This window comes from Solanum dulcamara, chromosome 8 (assembly GCF_947179165.1).
Source record: "Solanum dulcamara chromosome 8, daSolDulc1.2, whole genome shotgun sequence".
NCBI classification, from domain to species: domain Eukaryota; kingdom Viridiplantae; phylum Streptophyta; class Magnoliopsida; order Solanales; family Solanaceae; genus Solanum; species Solanum dulcamara.
This window is the reverse complement of record NC_077244.1, coordinates 76321688-76339880: the sequence shown is the minus strand read 5'-3', so window position 1 is coordinate 76339880 and position 18193 is coordinate 76321688. Positions and strand designations below refer to the sequence as shown.

Sequence of the window (18193 nt, the reverse complement as noted above, 5' to 3'; positions counted from 1 at the left end):
TGATTCTTGAATTTACCGTTAATTCTGAATCCAACCTCTCTATTTACCCTCCAAAACTATTTTCTTTTTAATTTCTGACAATAGACATATTCACATTTTTATTTTGCATCCTTACACACATATGCACCGACTTAAAATTGTATAGACAATAAAAAAGCAATTATGTTTCTTTTTTTTTTTTCCTCTCATTTGTATCTTAATAATATTATTATTGTGTGAATTTCGACGGTAAATAATAATAATAATTTATCTGTATCGAGTGTTTGCATCAAAAAATAGATGTGCGGCATATTATTTAATCATGACTAATTAATGCATATGTTTGTTGCACTAAATCAAGAGGAAGTCTTGGAGCAATGAGTCTGAACCATGGAAGTGACTACTAACCCTTGTATTAGGGTAGAATATCTAAATCACATTCCATGAAGTGGCGGTCCTTCCACTGACCCTGCTAAATATAGAATGCTTTGTGTCTAGACTTTTTTTTTTAATTATATAAAATCACTTAATCAAAAAATATTGAGTTGATTTAGCGTAAACACCTGATGATAATAAAATGAATAAAACCAGTACCTTAGGTCTCCAAATACTAAAGTCCCTCCTATATTATTATATGGAAAAATGACATGATGTAGCCATTAGAAATTTGAAATCTCAAATAATGCTTTTCGAAGAATTTGAGATTTGAAACTATGATCCCTAATTACATATTTAAATTTTGAGTTGAAATGATGAATTTGGTAAACGCAAGCTTAATCAATTACTGTTAGATTATAGCAAAAGTAAATTCACATGAGATTAAGGAATAAAGAGATGAAAGGCAAAAAAATATAGTAGATGTAAAATCTAAAGACTAACCTATCACTGAGGTTTTGTGGTGTAGTTGGTTATCACGTCAGTCTAACACACTGAAGGTCTCTGGTTTGAGTCCGGGCGAAGCCATATCTTATCCTTTTTTTTTAAAGATGAAAGTTTTCCCTTATGTGCCAAAACTGTACTGGTGCTGCAACTTACTTAAGAAGTCAGGATCCTCTTGTTGATACATTACTTGAGAAATAAACTTGCTGTGGCGAAGGAAAACTGTACTACATATTCATGCCAAACAGGACTACAGGATTTGTATTAGCTTTTAGGCGTTTTAGGCAGCGATAAACTTCAATGCTCTCAGCAATTGTTGGACATACAGAGCCACTACATAAGGCAAACAACACACGTATAATCATCCCTCCTGACAAAAGGAATCGTAACAGATTTCAGAAGGTTACATATTTGCAAATTGCAATTATATTAAACAATTGAACACAGCAGAAGGCAGAAATCCAAATTAGTATAGTATGAGCACTGGCACTTAAGTTAGCATATACTAGTAGTCATTACTATAACAGTTTCCTGAAAGCCCCATTCCTTAGAAAAAGGGGAGAAAACAGAAACCAAGATGACTACTAGTATTCACACACCTGTGTGGCTTTGGAAAATTCGTTTCCCATATTAGTCATCCACAAACTAAAGTTCAGAAGAAAAATCTAAGGAAATATCAGTAATCAAAGTAGTAACTTTTAACCAGTCAATTATACTCAAATGCTTGACAGATGACTTGTATCAAGAAATTACAAACAAACTAAGCAGCTTATAGAGAAAGGTAGTGTCAAATCGGTTTATTCCAACCTTATGTACTGCAATCTCAAAACAGAAAAGGAAAACAGAAAATCACACAATCATGAATTATAGCATTTTGTATAAGCAGAATATCAGCATGACTAGGCTATCAATATTATCTATTGCATCAGCCAGGAGATCTATATCTTCATTTGTTTCGTTGGCCGGCCTCCATTTTGATCATGATTCTGTTCATTACCAGGTCCATCTTGTTCAGCATTTTGCTCATTAGCGCCCACTTCTTGTTCATTAGGAACCTGCTGATTACCGCCTCCATCTTGATCAGCATTTTGCTCATTAGCGCCTAAATCTTGTTCATTAGGAACCTGTTGATCACCGCCTCCATCTTGATCAGCATTTTGCTCATTAACGCCTCCTTCTTGATCATGGTCCTGCTCATTACTGCCTCCATCTTGATCAGCAGTTTGCTCAGTAGAGCTTCCATCTTGATCATGATTCTGCTCATTACTGTCTCCATCTTGATCAGCAGTTTCCTCAGTAGAGCTTCTATCTTCATCATGATTCTGTTCATTATCGCTTCCACCTTGACTGATGAAAAGCGTCAAGTAATTATGAATAGCCACGTCACATTCTTTTTCTGAGTCTCCATCTTGATCGAAATTTGTGCCCACTTGTTGTTCATTAGCATCTCCATCTTGATCAGCATTTTGCCCATTAGGGCCTAAATCGTGATCAGTAGCGTTTCCATCTTGATCAGCAGCGTCTCCATCTTGATCACTAGTGCCTAAATTTTGATCAGTAGAGTTTCCATCTTGATCAGTAGAGTCTCCATTTCCATCAGTTGTGTCTCCATCTTGATCTGTATTTTCCTCATTCTCTTGGAAATTTTGTTCCTCGATTGAACGAACCAATGGTATAGCATTCGAAAATTTAAGCTTGTCCCTGCCATAAAATACCATTTGTATTAACCCTTATAGGTCATACCGCTTATTTGTACACTCTGAATTTGCAATTTTGTAATTAGAAACTTACAATCTCATACAAAATCTTCCTGCTCTAATAGACGTTTCCTCTCGGCCCGGGGCTGAAATCTGGATAAATAAAAAATTCAGTATTGGCTACGGTAGTTGATGATGTTTAGTATTAGTATCTTACAATTTTCCACCCGATCATGTTTCGACATCGGCGACAGTAAGTGTTGGTTACGGTAATTCCATGAGGATAACTCACGTTTTCTGCTAGATCAACATTAAACCTGCAAATATAAATGAGCCTAAGACCGCAGAAAAAAGTGTATACATATCTCAAGTTGCTGATACTTACACCCAATTAAAGATCCCTGCTACTCCTGATTGAGACTGCAAAATGTACAAGACAACAAAATGATGCTTAGTCAAGAAATATAACAGAGTAGTGCTTATTGAAATGATGAAATAGTTTTTCCTAGACGAAGAAATTCTTACCCTCTCAATATAATCGTCGAAGGATGCAACTTGCATACTGCACCTATGACAGTGGATGCTATCATTAGGAGGGATCTCATCACTGTTGAATTCAAGTGAATAGACTCTCGACATTGTTGAATGAAGAAGATTATGTCAAAATGAAAAATGCAGAAGAATGAATTTGATGGAAATGAGAGGAGACAATGTCAATATATATATGGAAAAGTCACTTCTTGATTCTTGAAATTACCGTTAATTCTGAATCCATTTACCCTCCAAAACTATTTTCTTTTGAATTTCTCATACCAAACATTTTATTTTGCAACCGATTTCAAATTTATAAAGAGACCCTTAATTTTTTTAAACTATGAGGTTTTTTTAGCTTTCTTTAGATGCAAAGTCATATTTTCTTGTTAACATATCTAGAATATCAATAATGACTAATTTTAAATTAAAAAATATAATATAAAATTAAAATAATGTATTTTGACTCAAGAATTCGGTAAGCTGATTTATTGATATCAGAACAGTATTGTGTTGCTTCAATATAATAATTGACAGTTGCAATACCTGAAGTTTTAAAGAGGACATCAAAAAATAAATTTTGATTTTTTTGTAAGCAGACAAGTTGGTAAAGTTGCTGCCATGTCACCAGTAGGTCACAGGTTCAAGCCTTGGAAACAGCCTTTAGTAGAAATCCAAGGTAAAGCTGCGTACAATAAACCCTTGTGGTCGGGCCCTTCCTCGAACCTTGCGTATAGCGGGAGCTTTAGTGCACCACGCTGCCCCTTGTAAGCAGACAAGATTAATTTTAGAGAAGGTTTGGCTAGACTTCAGTAAATTTAATAATTGAATAATAAAAAAGATATATATATTTTTTGGTTAAATTTTAGTATTTTATTGATGAAGTAATGAGTATAAACACCACCTCAGGCAAAATCCATTTCCTACATGGCTCAATCGACTAGGAAAGAAATAAACAAACAACCAAAAACAAAACACCTAACACTTTGAACCTCCCTATCCCCTCTATCCCTTGGCTGGAGTTACTCTCAAATAGGAACATTTTAGTTTACCACTGTTAATGATCTTTCTTCCTGCTACTTCTAAACTGCTGAAATCTTGGTAGTTTCACCCTCCTTTATCGATTGTAATATTTGCCAAGTAGTCTGCTAGTTGATTTTCTTCCCTGAGAATGTGCTGGAGTGTATGTTGTTTGTCCTGTAAGACTGTTTTGCTTTCTATCACCATCTCTGTGATTATCCAGAAACATAAAGAAAATAATACTATAATTATTTAAAAACTATTGTAGAGTCGGCTCCTGTGTGGTTGTTCTACATGAACCTATTACTATCTTTGGTCAGTATACAACAACAACAACAATATAGGCAGTATAATCTCATATGTGTGTCTTGTGAGGGTAGTGTAGCCGGTGAGACTATTTCCGATAGACTCTAGGTTCAACTTGGATTTACATAAAAATCAAATATTGTAAGGCAGTAATTTTGTGAAAATAAATAAAAAAGACAGAGATGACTGTTTTCTTCTTACTTCTACCAGTCAAGCATCCAAAAATCACATCATATAACTAGGACTCACATCATAATTAAGAAAAATGGCTGCATTTTCATCAGCCAATTGATTTACATCTTTATTGGAGCCTCAATCTTGATAGTTTAGTCCACAGCAAGGTCATGATTTTACTAAAGTGCACTAGCATTCACTGTCAAGCAACTCCAGCTTCTAGAAAAAAGAAGATTATATAGCGACTGCAATTGCAGTTAAGGAAATGCATCTCTGACAGTTGACTTGCTTCAAGAAATTAGAAGATAAACTAAGCATTTTCCTCATTAGCGCCTACATCTTGATCAGCATTTTCTTCATTAGCGCCTACATTATGATCATGATCCTGTTCATTAGCATCTCCATCTTCTTCATCATCATTCTGTTCATTAGCATCTCCACCATCTTGATCAACATTTTGCTCATTAGTGCCTACATCTTGATCAGTATTTTCCTCATTAGCGCCTCCATTATGATTATGATCCTGTTCATTAGCATCTCCATCTTCTTCATCATCATTCTGTTCATCAGCATCTCCACCATCTTGATCAACATTTTGCTCATTAGCGCCTACATCTTGATCAGCATTTTCCTCATTAGCATCTCCATTTTGATCATGATCCTGTTCATTAGCATCTCCATCTTGATCAGCATTTTCCTCATTAGTGCCTCCATTTTGATCATGATCCTGTCCATTAGTGCCTACATCTTGATCAGCATTTTGCTCATTAGCGCCTCCATTATGATTATGATCCTGTTCATTAGCGCCTACATCTTGATCATGATCCTGTTCATCTGCACCTCCATCTTGATCATTAGGAGCCTGTTCATTATCTCCTCCAGAAAGAAAATCAAGCAACGTTACTTCGTTCCAGTAAGTAAGCTCGTCCCTGCCACAAAATACTGATTTGAATTAACACCTTAAGTCATGTCACATACGTGTACAGTCTCAATTTGCAAATTTGTAATTAGAAACTTACAATCTCATATGGAATCCTCCTTCTCTACAATACCTAGACGGTTCAGAGACTGCAATCTGGAGAAATATAAATTCTGTAATTTAAGAGGGGGAAAAAAGAGCAACAAAATCGTCTTGTAATCATGAAAATCAAATGATCTTTAATATTAGCATCTTACAAGTTTCCACCCGAGCAGGTTTCTACAGTCTACACAGTATGTATCGGCTCGGGTTCTGCCACCTTCTACTTGATGATATCGCTTGTCCTCTGGTACTTCAACATTAAACCTGCATATATGCCTCAGGAAAATGCGTAGGCAAGAAATAAAATCACAAGATGCTGAAATTGCATGAGACTTACACGTTACTAAAGAACCCTTCTGACACTAAGTCATTTAGCTGCAATGTGTACAACACAAGAAAATTAGTTGTTCTGTGCTTACTCAAGAAATATATGTAAGCCATTGAATCTTACATATCGTCTTTATGAAAAATCAGTAGTAAGTTCTTCCTAAACGAATGGTTAAGTACAATTCAGAAGAAATTAATTCCTAAATTTGGAGTATCAAAGAAAACATTTGCTAATAATAAATTGATACTATAATAATAAATTTCAAGAAATGATCAGAGAGATCAAGTAAGAATCCTTACATTAGGAAAGAAATTGTGGACGAATGCAACTCGAGTTCTGCAGATACGGCAATGGATGCAATCATAAGTAAAGATATCATCATAGTCAAGTTTAAAGAGCCTTCCCATTGTTGAATCAAGAAGCAACTCCTAACAGAAAGAACAAAGATGAACTCCTGAAAAACTTTTGAGTTTATCAATGGAAAAGAAGTAACTTCAAACCAAGAACAAAGTAGAAGAATGTTGATACTTAGATATATATTCAGACTGATGTTCGCAAAGCAATGTGTTGTTTCAGGATTTTATGCCCGTAACTGTTTTTTCCTTTTACTTATTCGTGCTATTTTCTCTTGAAAATTTCAACAGAATCCAAGTTGAGATGGGCTCTCTGTTGATCGTTAATTCATAGAGGCAATTTTGAAATGGCTTCTAGAACCCCATTGAAGAAATTTTTACTACCCTTTTTACTTGGGATATATTTTTCATTTACTTGAAATGGCTCTGTCCTTTTTTTTCTTTATTATTCCCTCCTTCCCATATTAATCGATCATCTTTCTAAAAATAGTTGTTCCATATTAGTTGTTTACCTTACTAAATCAAGAAAACATTAATTAAATTTTTCCTATATTACCCTTGCTATTAATTCTTTTTGAAAGTGTTCACATTTGTTTATAAAATTCCAAAAAGTTTTTTAAATTGTGAATTAGTAAAATTATTTTCTTGTTTATATAGAATATCTATTTTTCTCTAGCTCTTTTTTTTCATGCTTATTAATTAGTAGAGGTTCGTTATCTCATTATGATTAGTAAGATAAGGCATAGCCCCCTTGCTTTACTTGGCTCTTTGAGGTCCTTTTTTTTTCTTTATTACTCCCTCCTTCCCATATTAGTCGATCATCTTTCTAAAAATAGTTATCTCATATTATTTGTCCACCTTACTAAATCAAGAAAACATTAATTAAATTTTTTCTATATTACCCTTACTATTAATTCTTTTTGAAAGTGTTCACATTTGTTTGAAAAATCCAAAAAGTTTTTTAAATTGTGAATTAGTAAAATTATTTTTTTATTTATGATTTCTTAATATGTATGTAAAAAGGAAAATGATCAACTAATATGGGACGGAGGGAGTAATAAAATTAGCCCTAGGCACCCCTTGCCTAGCGAAATTGCTTTAAGAAACCCGAAGTTTGGAGCACCCATTGTAGCCCCGACTAAATTTAGATCGCACACTACGGGGCCCATCCAAGGGTGACGCTTCCAACAATATTTTTTTTATACCCTGGGCTCGAACAGTTACCTGTGTTTTAGGGTGAAACAGTCTCACCACTGCACCACAACCAATGTTGGTATTTTTCCATTTTTCTTTTCCCTTGGGAATGTTTTAAAATCACTCAACTTCTACTTATTTTTAGAAAAAGTCATATTTGTAATTTCAGGTGAAAATTGGCCGGAAAGTTCCAATAGTAGTTAAATGAAATAATGCATAAACGTGCTCTTAAACTTGGTCTCAACTGACATTTATGTCCTTCAATTTTGGGTGAGCACAAATGAACACTTTAACTTGTATGAAATTGAATAAATGACACATGCGTCCTACATGACGATTTGTTCTACATAGAGTCTTACGTGTATTATGTCACGTAGGACACATATGTCTACTTGTTCAATTTTATACAAGTTTAAGTGCCTACTTGTGCACACTTAAAGTTAGAGGGCATAGATGACGACTGAATTCAAGTTATGAGACATATTTATGCAGTTGCGTAGCCACACATAGCATAGGGTGGTCAATTGGACACTCTTCGTTGAAAAATAATATTATGTATATAGAAAATTGTACGAAATATATCAGTCAAAAATTATTTTTCATACATGTATATTAAATCTTGGACACCCTTAATAAAATTTCTGACTTCGCTAGTGTATTTATGTATTATTATTTAAAACTTAAAAGCCTCGCACCTAAATAAACTACTCTTCCGTCACAAAGCAATTTTGGAAGGTGAACAAGAACGACAGGGCTATCAATTATTAGGATCGGAAGTCAATCACAATGAAAATAAGTCTTTTTTAAAAACATTGTGTAACTTATTTCAATGAACTAACACAAGGAGTCTCAAATTTGTATGATTAAGTGAATGTAAGAATTTAAAGTTTGTGAATGCACAAATATAATTGAATGAGTTTTCGTATCACGTCAGTCTAACACACTGAAGGTCTTCTCCTTGGCTTAACATTCACATGATGTAGGAATAAACAGAGAGTGGATTGTGTTATCTGATCATAGATCAAAAGCCATTAGAGTTCATTTATATATCTGTTAAAATCTATTTTATGCCAAGGAAATTGCAGTATTCAGTGACTTTTAACTAGTAGATTGTAGTCAATTGCTTGAATACTGACAGATGAGTTGTATCAAGAAATTAAAGGCAAACTAAGCAGCTTATACAGAATGGTAGTACCCGAGCTCTAACATATAAAATGTTCAGTCTCAATTGCTTTTCTTCAATATGAAGTAGTAATACTATGTGCTGTAATCCCAAAACCAAAAAAGAAGCTGATTATCACACAGTTATGAATTAGTACTTGTGTAGTATGAACTCTAGTGACTGCATCAGTGAAAGCGTAAATCATCAGTATGAAGCTATTGATGTCTGCATTTTCATCAGTCGTTAGTTCAAATGTTTGGATTTAGATCAATAATGCCCATTAGGAACTTGTTCATTAGAGACTCCATCTTGTTCATTACCGCCTCCATCCTGATCAACATTTTCCTCATTACCGCCTCCATCTTGATCATTAGGAACTAGTTCATTAGCGCCTCCCTCTTGATCAGCATTTCCCTCATTAGTGCCACCCACTTGATCAGCATTTCCCTCATTAGCGCCTCCCTCTTGATCAGCATTTCCCTCATTAGCACATCCAGCTTGATTATGAGCCAAGAGTTGACCATTACAGTAACTAAGCTTATCCCTGACACAAAATAATCATTTGTATTAGTAACACCTTACACACCGTATCGCATATGCATAGTCTCATTTTGAAAATTTGTCCAAAACTTACAACATCATCAAGAATTGTCCTTCTTCATACCAACAGTCTTGGGGGACTTCAATCTGGAGAAAGGAAAAATTCTGTATAAGCAACAATAACAACAACAAAAAAGGAGCTGCAAATCCTCTTGTTCATGAGAATCGATCAAATGCTCTTTAATATTAACATCTTACAAGTTTCCACCCGAGCCGGTCTCTGCATTCGATGCAGTAAGTATCAGTTAGGGTCATGTCATCTTTTACTTCATGATATGACTCGCCCTCTGGTACTTCAACATTAAACCTGCATATATACGCATATACACCTCAGACTGCAGTTTTTTTTTTGTTTTTTGGGGCAAATCTCAAGTTGCTGAAATTCCAATTTTAAAAATAGAATGAAATCATGAGACTTACATTTTAGTAAAGATCCCTTGTGGCACGTAGGGTAGCTCCTGCAAAGTGTACAAAACATGAAAATAAGTTGTTCTGTGGTTAGTCAAGAAATATATATAACAGAGTAGTGCTTAATTCTTGATACAAATAGCTGTCGAAATTAAGCGATTGAATCTTACATATTGAAATCAGTAGCAATTTCATCAAAACGGTTTGGTGTACAGTTCAGAAAAGAATAATTCAAGAACCATATGATGTGTTCACAGAACAAATTGCAAGAAGATGAAATAGAATAGATGGAAAAGTAAATGCAGAGAGAGAGAGAGAGAGAGAGAGAGAGAGAGAGAGAGAGAGAGAGAGAGAGAATCCATACAACATCAATCTCAATGTAATCCGCGATGAATGCAACTCGAGTGCTGCATCTACTGCAATGGAAGTAATCAGAAGAAGGCCTTCCATCGTATTCAACTAAAAACGTCTTTCCCATTCTATCAAATTGAGTTGAAGACAAATATCAAAATTGAAAATCCAAGAAAGTTGAGAATGGAAATGAGAAGAGAATGTTGATATAGAAAAGACACTTCTTGATTCTTCAATCCAGAGGAGGGAAATTTGAACAAATTCTTTTTCTATTGACATTTTACCTTTGCCCCCCTTAATAATATATATTCACCGACTTAAAATTGTATAGAATAAAATACCATTGCGCTTCTTGGTTCTTTTTCTTTCTTTTACTCACTAGGAAATACAGTTGTATTTCAGTTTTGCTTTTTAAAAAAAAATTAAAGAAGAGCAAGTGTATTTCAACAAATGTTATTGTTGTGTGAATTTTGATCTCAAAAATCAGAAACTTTGATCAAAGAAAGATACGTTATGGATGCAAGTAGAGGTGACAAAATTAATTCATGAAATGACCGGTCCATTTATTAGTTCAATCCATCAAAAATTAGGTTTTCAAACAGACATTTTTATTTGATATATTATAGAAAAAATGCTCAAATATGTCATCAAACTTTGCAAAAAATAATAATCATTTATGTCATTCGTTAAAATGTTGTAACACCCCTCAAAATTTTCCTAAGATTCGGGCCTTCTTTGCATACGTGTGGGGGCCCATCGTATTTATTTCGAAGTATGTGCTTGAGTTGAGATGAGTCCCTGGTAAATTTAAGAGCGTTGGAGGTGATGTGGGGTCATTGAGGGCCTCTAGGACCGAGCTAAGTCCAAAATATCCATCGTGGCTAAGTTTAGGACGAGTTCATGTAAGGGTCGACTTTTAACGACCCTATCTTTCGAAAGACGTCAATCTGGGTGGCCCACGACCTATCAAATTAAAGGTCGTCGAGTCTTCTTTCCAACGCCACCAAGAACGTAAATTTTGGAGTTTGGAGTCAAAAGATATGACGATCCGAAGACGAACTAGCACGATAGGGATTTCATTTTGGCCTGGGTTACAACTGCTGGGGAAATGGCCTTGGCGCTGTAAGGGCGCGACGCGCCACTATCGCGCCAGAAACATGCCTCAGTAGTTTGGTCCCTGGCGCGACGCACCACTAAAAGTGTGCAGGGTTTTTCAGGCCAAATTCCCAGAATTTAGGACAATAGGCTTGGCGCTGTAAGGGCGCGACGCGCCACTATCGCGCCAGAAACATGCCTCAGTAGTTTGGTCCCTGGCGCGATGCGCCACTAAAGGTTGTGCAGGTTTTAGGCGTAATTGGCCTTGGCGCTGTAAGGGCGCGACGCGCCACTATCGCGCCAAGGGCGTTTTTGCCTAATTTTCAGAATTTGGAGAAAGGGCAATTTGGGAAATTTCCCAAATTTATATATACACAATCCTTGTGTATTTTGGGATCATTTTCTTCAGCCCCTCCCTCTCTCTAAAATCCCTAGTTTCTCTCTCTACTCTTCTTCTCCACTTCTAACCAAAAAGGAGTCCAAGAAGCTTCAAGATTAGAGTCCTCTATTGAAGACCCAACCTCAAGGTTTTCTCCAAGTCTTCACTAAGGTATGTAAGGCTATCCAAAACATGGGTTGAGTCCACCCTTGTGCCCTATTCTTGTTTGAGGTTAGATATCCATGAAAATGGAGTTTCTTGGTATGGTACATGTTTGAATGAGTATTGTTCCCATCTTATTTAATTATTTATGTGTTAATGTTGTTGAGCTAAGAGGTTCCTAAAATGAGCCCTTATATGAGTATGAGATGATGAAGAAACGAGTTGATAAATATGTTTTGTTGGTCTTATTAATTATGTAGATTTGATAAAGTATACTATCTTCTTAAACATGTTGCCTATTATAAGAATGTCGATTTGAAGTCTTGAAGATGTGATGAGTCATAAAGATTTTTCTCAAATGGATGGAGGTAATGATTGATTTTATATCTAGATGATGTACATATATGCATTTTAACACTTCCTTGAAGATATGATTGAGATTGAGCATTGAGATTGAGATTTGATTGTGATAGAGTTGATGAGTTGACAAGGTTGTAATGAGACTTGTCGATATGATTTGATTGAATTGATTGGATGGAGTTTTATGAGCATTGAGTCTTGGGAGAAGTATCGAGCACCGAATTGGGCAAGAGTATAGTCCATACTCGAACCCAATAACTGTGTCGCCAAACGTAGGGGGGATGGAACCGTTAAAGTCGGATGCTTCCCCGAGAGAGTTGTCCTGACATTATAGGACCTGGTTGGATTGGATCCATGATTTGTTGACTCGTTCATGCCCTGACAAAGTATGAGCGGACGCGGCAACAACGTTGGTTTGTTGTACTTTCACTGGCTCATAAGTGATGGTTGTCGGTTAAGAGAAACTCCCAAATAGGTGTTGATAGTACTCTGAGTCGGATTGAGTCGATTTGTATATGAATGGTCCCGTATAAATCATATCCCTGTTTAGACTTAGAACATTTGATTGAGTTGTCATCCCTTTTGAGTTGAGTTCCCAAGTTGATTGATTCTTCCTTGATATTCGTTGTATTCGGCCGTTTTACATACTCGTACATTCCATGTACTGATGCCATTTGGCCTGCATCATTTCATGATGCAGAGACAGGTACAAGAGATCATCAACCGACGCTCCGTTGAAGATCCACTACACTCCCAGCCAGTCGGTGAGTCCTCCTAGTTCCCGGAGGATGTTGGGCCTTCTTGTATAGCTTTTGATTGTCTTTTCTTTATTTAGATTGTCGGTAGCCATGGGCTTGTCATTGGCACCTTTTTGACTTGAATAGAGGCTTCATAGACTGGAGTGTAGGAGATTGAACTGTTATTTTGATGAGTCTTAATTTACTACTCTTGTTGGATTGAAATGTTTGGCCTTCGGCCCTTATGTTATGAGAAGTATTTCCTTAATTGAGTTTCCTTTAAGAGAATGTGCTTGAATGAATGAGTGACTGTACCAAGTGGTTCGCTCGGAGATCAGAAATGGCCTTCGGGTGCCGGTTACGTCTAGGGTACCCTCCCGGGGCGTGACAAATGTTGGCTCATCTATGCCATTTTTGTTTGAAAAAAGGCTCATCAATGTTACTATTTGTTAACTGAAAATAATTCTAATTTTGCAAAACCACTTTTTACACGTGGTCAATTATAATTCAGCCACGTCATTAATTAAATTATTTTTTTAGAAGGGAAAATACACAAATATGCCATCAAACTTTGAGAAAATACTCATTTATGCCATCCATAAAAAGTTTGGCTCATCTGTGTCATTTCAGTTAACAAATAATGCATGATGAACCTTTTCTCAAATGAAAATGGCAGGAATGAGCCTTTTGCCAAACGAAAATGACGTGGATGAGCCTTTTCTTTAACAGAAATGATATAGACGAACCAAATTTTAAACGGATGGCATAGATGAACCTTTTCTCAAAATTCGATGACATATTTGAGACTAAAGAAAAAATAATTTTATTAAATACTAAAAATTATAAAATAAACAAATAGAGCAATTAAAACTTAGTGAGATTGTGGCCAATAAAGGTCCTGGTTTGATTAGGAAGATTCTTAAATTTAAACATACACTAAAAGGTGTTGGCTGATCTTGTCCAAATGGGTAGCTTCTTAATTCAGAAAATGTGTGCAACAACTTGGAATCACCTAGATAGATATAGTGCACACATTGCATAGTATATCTTATAAGGAAAAACTTGAACAAGAATATAATCTTGGTCCCGCACATATAAGAACAGGAATCATATCTGTCTACATTGCAATAACAACTTGCCAACAGGAATACTTGGCTAGACGAAATGGATTTCTCTAAGAGAGGCAACAAACCAGCCAAGTGATTCTGAAACGACACATATTTCACAAAGCAACGTGTTGTTTAAGGATTTTATGACCGTAAACGTTTTATCTTTTTGCTTATTCCTGTTATGTAACATTCTCTTGAAAGTTCCAAGTTGAGATGAGCTCTGTTTTGATCGTTAATTCAGAGAGTATTGAAATGGCTTCAAGAACTCCCCATTGAACAAAATTTCTACTACCTTTTTTACGAGGATAAGTTTTCCGTTTTTCTTTTTGTTTAACTTCTTCCATTGAACTAAAGAATCTCAAATTTGTATAATTAAGTGAATTGTAAGAATTTGAAGTTTGTAAATGTACAAATATAATTGAATGAGATTTTGTGGCTATCACGTCAGTCTAACAAACTAAAGGTCTTCTCCTTGGGCTTAACATTCATATGAATTGTATCCAACTGCAATAGCAACTTGCCAAAAGGAACTACACTGTGTGTCAACTGCTTGAATACTTGACACATGACTTGAATATAGAGAATGGTAGTACCCGAGCTCTAACATGTAAAATGTTCAGTCTCAGTTGCTTTTCTCCAAAATGAAGTGACATTAACATGTACTATAATCCCAAACCAAAAAAGAAAGAAGAACTTCACACAGTTATGAATTAATACTAGTAAAGTATGAACTCTAGCGACTGTACTCAGTGGAAGTGTATATCTTTGTAAATCGTAGCAAGCTGGTTCTGCAGCATGAGTAGGCTTTGGATGTCTGCATTTTCATCAATAGTTGATTCAGTTGGTAAACTTCAGTGCTCTCAATCAGCAATTGTTAGACACACAGAACCACTGCATAAGGCAACTACAACAATCTCCATCTCGTTCATTAGCATCTTCATCTTGATCAGCATTTTGCTCATTATTAGCGCCTAAATCTTGTTCATTAGCATCTCCATCTTGATCAGCATTTTGCTCATTAGAGCCCACATCTTGTTCATTAGGAACCTGTTCATTACTGCGTCCACCTTGATAACCATTTTGACAGATGAGACGCATCAAGAAATTACGAACTTTGTGCTGAATAGCCCCCACAACTTTTTCATCTGTCTTCTTCTTGATCAACATTTTTCTCAGTAGCGCCCACTTCTTGTTCATTAGGAACCTGTTCATTAGCTTCTCCACCTTGAAAAGCATTTTGACAGATGAGATGCATCAAGAAATTACGAACATTGTACTGAATATCCCCCACATCTTCTTTATATGTGTCTTCGTCTTGATCAACAATTTGCATATTAGCGCCCACTTCTTGTTCATTAGCATCTCCATCTTGATCAGCATTTTGCTCATTAGTGCTTCCATTCGATAAACTAAGCTTGTTCCTGCCACAAAATACTAATTTTTAGTAACCCTTACAAGTCATACCGCTTATGTGTACACTCTCAATTTGCATATTTGTAATTAGAAACTTACAATTTCATAAGGTATCTTCCTTCCCTAACACACATGTTCTGTTGGGTGACTGCAATCTGAAGAAATAAAAAATTCAGTATTTTTGTTAAAAAGCAACAAAATCTTCTTGTTCATGAAAACAAAATGCACTTTAATATTAGTATCTTACAAATTTCCATCCGAGCATCGTTCTACATTGGCCACAGTAAGTACTGGCTACGGTAGTTCCAAATAGTGATTGAACTTGTGTAATTCCACGGTAATTTACTTTGTCTAGTAAAAGAACATTAAACCTGCATATATAAAGGTTTGTAACAGATGCAATGTACCTTACACCGCATAAAAAAATTGTGTTATTTAGTTTTGATGATCAACAAATTATAAGACATGATACACGGACCTGGTCGATCTGGTCCCATGAGCAAGTCAAGTTGCAGACTAGCCAGCTGTAAAGCTTCCATCCTCTGCTGTGGTTGGTAGAACCAGCAAAGACAGCAGACCTGAAGCCAATCAATTGTATCCTAGGTTGTGGATCTCCAAGGTATATACTCAAACCTTGGACAACAAAGTGAGTGAGTTTTTCTCTCCAAGATTTGACAATCAAAAAACGTGTGTTGGTGCTCTCTCAAGAAAAGAAGAACTTCAACAAAAGCTGCACGGGACCTGATAGAGCTGCTCAAGATACTCTTCGTTGTAGATGTGTTGTAGTTTGAGTCTTATGTGTAAAATTGTAAAATCAGTTCCTGATGTATAAAGGAATCTTGATTATTTGCAGATGTATTGTTTTACTATGACTTCATTGCTAGAGTTAGTTTTGGAGTGTGTTTGAAAAGTCTACATCATTGAGAGGCAATGGTGTAGTGGGCAATATTGACATTGCTTAGGCTTGAGACTTGTAATAGTGGTGTTGCAAGCAAATGGGTGAAGAGGGTTAGTAACTAGGTACAATAAGTTGTAATAACTTACTTTGCTCTTGCACCTTAGTGAAGATTGACAGCTAAATCCTGAGGATCAAGTCGTGGTTTTTCCTCCCTTGAGCAAGGAGGTTTTCCACGTAAACATTGTGTGTCATTTTACCTATATATTCTAACAAATTGTATACATATTAAATTGCATGAAGTCATGAGACTTACACTCTCTTAAAGATCCCTCCTGGCAACGTCTCCAAAGTGTTCTGAATTCCATGTTTTTTTGGTTCTGTGCTTAGTCAAGAATTATAACAGAGTACCCAATTACATGCTTAATTCATGATACAAATAACCGTAGAAGAATCTAAAATATTGAAATCAGTAGCAATTTTATCAAAAGCATAATTCAAGAAGCATAGATTCAGAAAAGAATAATTCATAGAAGACTTACGTTTGGTGCACAAATTCAGAAAAGAATAATTCAAGAACCATTTGATGTGTTGACAGAACAAATTGCAAGCAGATGGAAAAGTAGATGCAGGGAGAGAGAGAGAGAATCCATACAACATCAATGTCAACGTAATCTTCAACGAATGCAACTCGAGTTCCGCAGATACGGCAACGAATGCAAGGCATGCTTCCACAACAAAACTGAGTTGATATAAAATGGGAATGAGAAAGGCCACTTCTAGATTCTTGAATTTACCGTTAATTCAGAAAGGAGAGAAATTTGAACCTCAATTATATTAGGTACTAAAAATTATAAAATAAACATATAGAGCAATTAAAACTTAATAAAAATTAAGCTGATAGGGCTATAACCAATCTCTAGAGGCAATGATCCGTGCTTCATATGGAACAGGGAGAACATTGAGTGGAAGTTTGTGGCCAATAAAGCTTCTCGTGATTTGGAAGATAAATTTAAACATACACCAGAAAAGTGTTGGCTGATCTTCTCCAATCGGCTAGCTTCTTATAATTCAAAAAATGTATAAGGGAAACGGGTATGATATACCTCTTAACTCTTAACTATGTAATTTAAGGTTGCTATGCCTTTTGTTGTAAAAGTTACCCTTTTGGTCTAATGGAAGTGAAAAAGACTATTTTAAATCTTTTTTTATTTTTTATTTTAAATAAATATCATGTAGAGGTATATTTTGATCCTTTTTTCACACGTGAATCTTTTTGACTTCTTTGATTAAACAATCATTTTCTTGTAAAATATATCATAGTACTGCATTTTTTTTAACAAATACAAAACATAAATTGCAATATAGCCGCAAAAAGGTTTTAAAATTTCATTCTTACTTTTTTCTCTTTTTCCTTTCACACTTTTTTTAAAATATATTTTTCATATTTTTACACGAAAAAATGAAAGAAAAAAATGAATAAGAATAAGAAATCCAAATAATGATAAACAAAAAGAATCTATGTGAAAGATATTTAAAACCCAAATTAGCAGTTGAAATAAAGAAGTCAAAATAAAATTCATGTGTGAAAAAGATCAAATATACCCTTTGATTTTGCCAGAAGGATCATATATACCCCTACATGAATTTTTTTTAAATTAAAAAATAATAATTAATTTTTTCACTTGCGATAAATGAAAAGGGATATATATAAGCCACTTTTATAACACGGTTTATATCAGCTCTAAATGACAAAGTAAAAAATATATAGTGCAACTACTTGGAACTACCTAACCATTGCATAGTATATCTTATAATAGGAAAAACTTGAACAAGAATATATAATCTTGGTCCCGCATCTATCGACATTGCAAATTTGGAATAACAACTTGCCAAATGGATTTCTCTAGTAGGGGAAAAAGCCATTAGATACACAATCTAACTTCTTTAACATCATACTAGTCATTCCACATTTTTATGGAAAAACAAATTAAAGTTCTCTAGTATTTACTGTCAAGCAACATGCAAGGAAGTATAAAC

At 35.2% G+C, this 18193-nt stretch overlaps 3 protein-coding genes and 1 non-coding gene across 4 annotated transcripts; 1 reads left to right on the top strand and 3 right to left on the bottom strand.

Moving 5' to 3' along the window:
- The first annotated feature begins 868 nt into the window (after nt 1-868).
- TRNAV-AAC (transfer RNA valine (anticodon AAC)) lies at nt 869-942 on the top strand. Its single transcript has one exon. It is a non-coding gene; the product is annotated as a tRNA-Val (tRNA).
- A 685-nt stretch (nt 943-1627) lies between these two features.
- Nucleotides 1628-3238, bottom strand: LOC129898778 (uncharacterized). The gene is made up of 5 exons (XM_055973452.1): nt 3081-3238; nt 2941-2975; nt 2773-2872; nt 2650-2708; nt 1628-2559 (listed from the first exon to the last, which is right to left on the bottom strand). The coding sequence occupies exons 1-5, from the start codon at nt 3192-3194 to the stop codon at nt 1797-1799; spliced, it is 1071 nt and encodes a 356-aa protein (XP_055829427.1). The 5' UTR covers nt 3195-3238; the 3' UTR covers nt 1628-1796.
- Nucleotides 3239-4637: 1399 nt separating this feature from the next.
- Nucleotides 4638-16880, bottom strand: LOC129900200 (uncharacterized). Its single transcript, XM_055975125.1, has 16 exons — nt 16696-16880; nt 16470-16538; nt 15506-15629; nt 15358-15413; nt 14995-15266; nt 14735-14912; nt 9443-9551; nt 9279-9331; nt 8965-9188; nt 8802-8869; nt 8678-8746; nt 6235-6363; nt 5945-5982; nt 5763-5871; nt 5606-5661; nt 4638-5515 (listed from the first exon to the last, which is right to left on the bottom strand). The coding sequence occupies exons 1-16, from the start codon at nt 16878-16880 to the stop codon at nt 4897-4899; spliced, it is 2358 nt and encodes a 785-aa protein (XP_055831100.1). The 3' UTR covers nt 4638-4896.
- LOC129898781 (protein yippee-like At3g55890) lies at nt 8846-10283 on the bottom strand. Its single transcript, XM_055973457.1, has 5 exons — nt 10017-10283; nt 9665-9702; nt 9443-9551; nt 9279-9331; nt 8846-9188 (listed from the first exon to the last, which is right to left on the bottom strand). Exons 1-5 carry the CDS (start codon nt 10128-10130, stop codon nt 8912-8914), a joined length of 591 nt encoding a protein of 196 aa, XP_055829432.1. The 5' UTR covers nt 10131-10283; the 3' UTR covers nt 8846-8911.
- Nucleotides 16881-18193: the final 1313 nt, after the last annotated feature.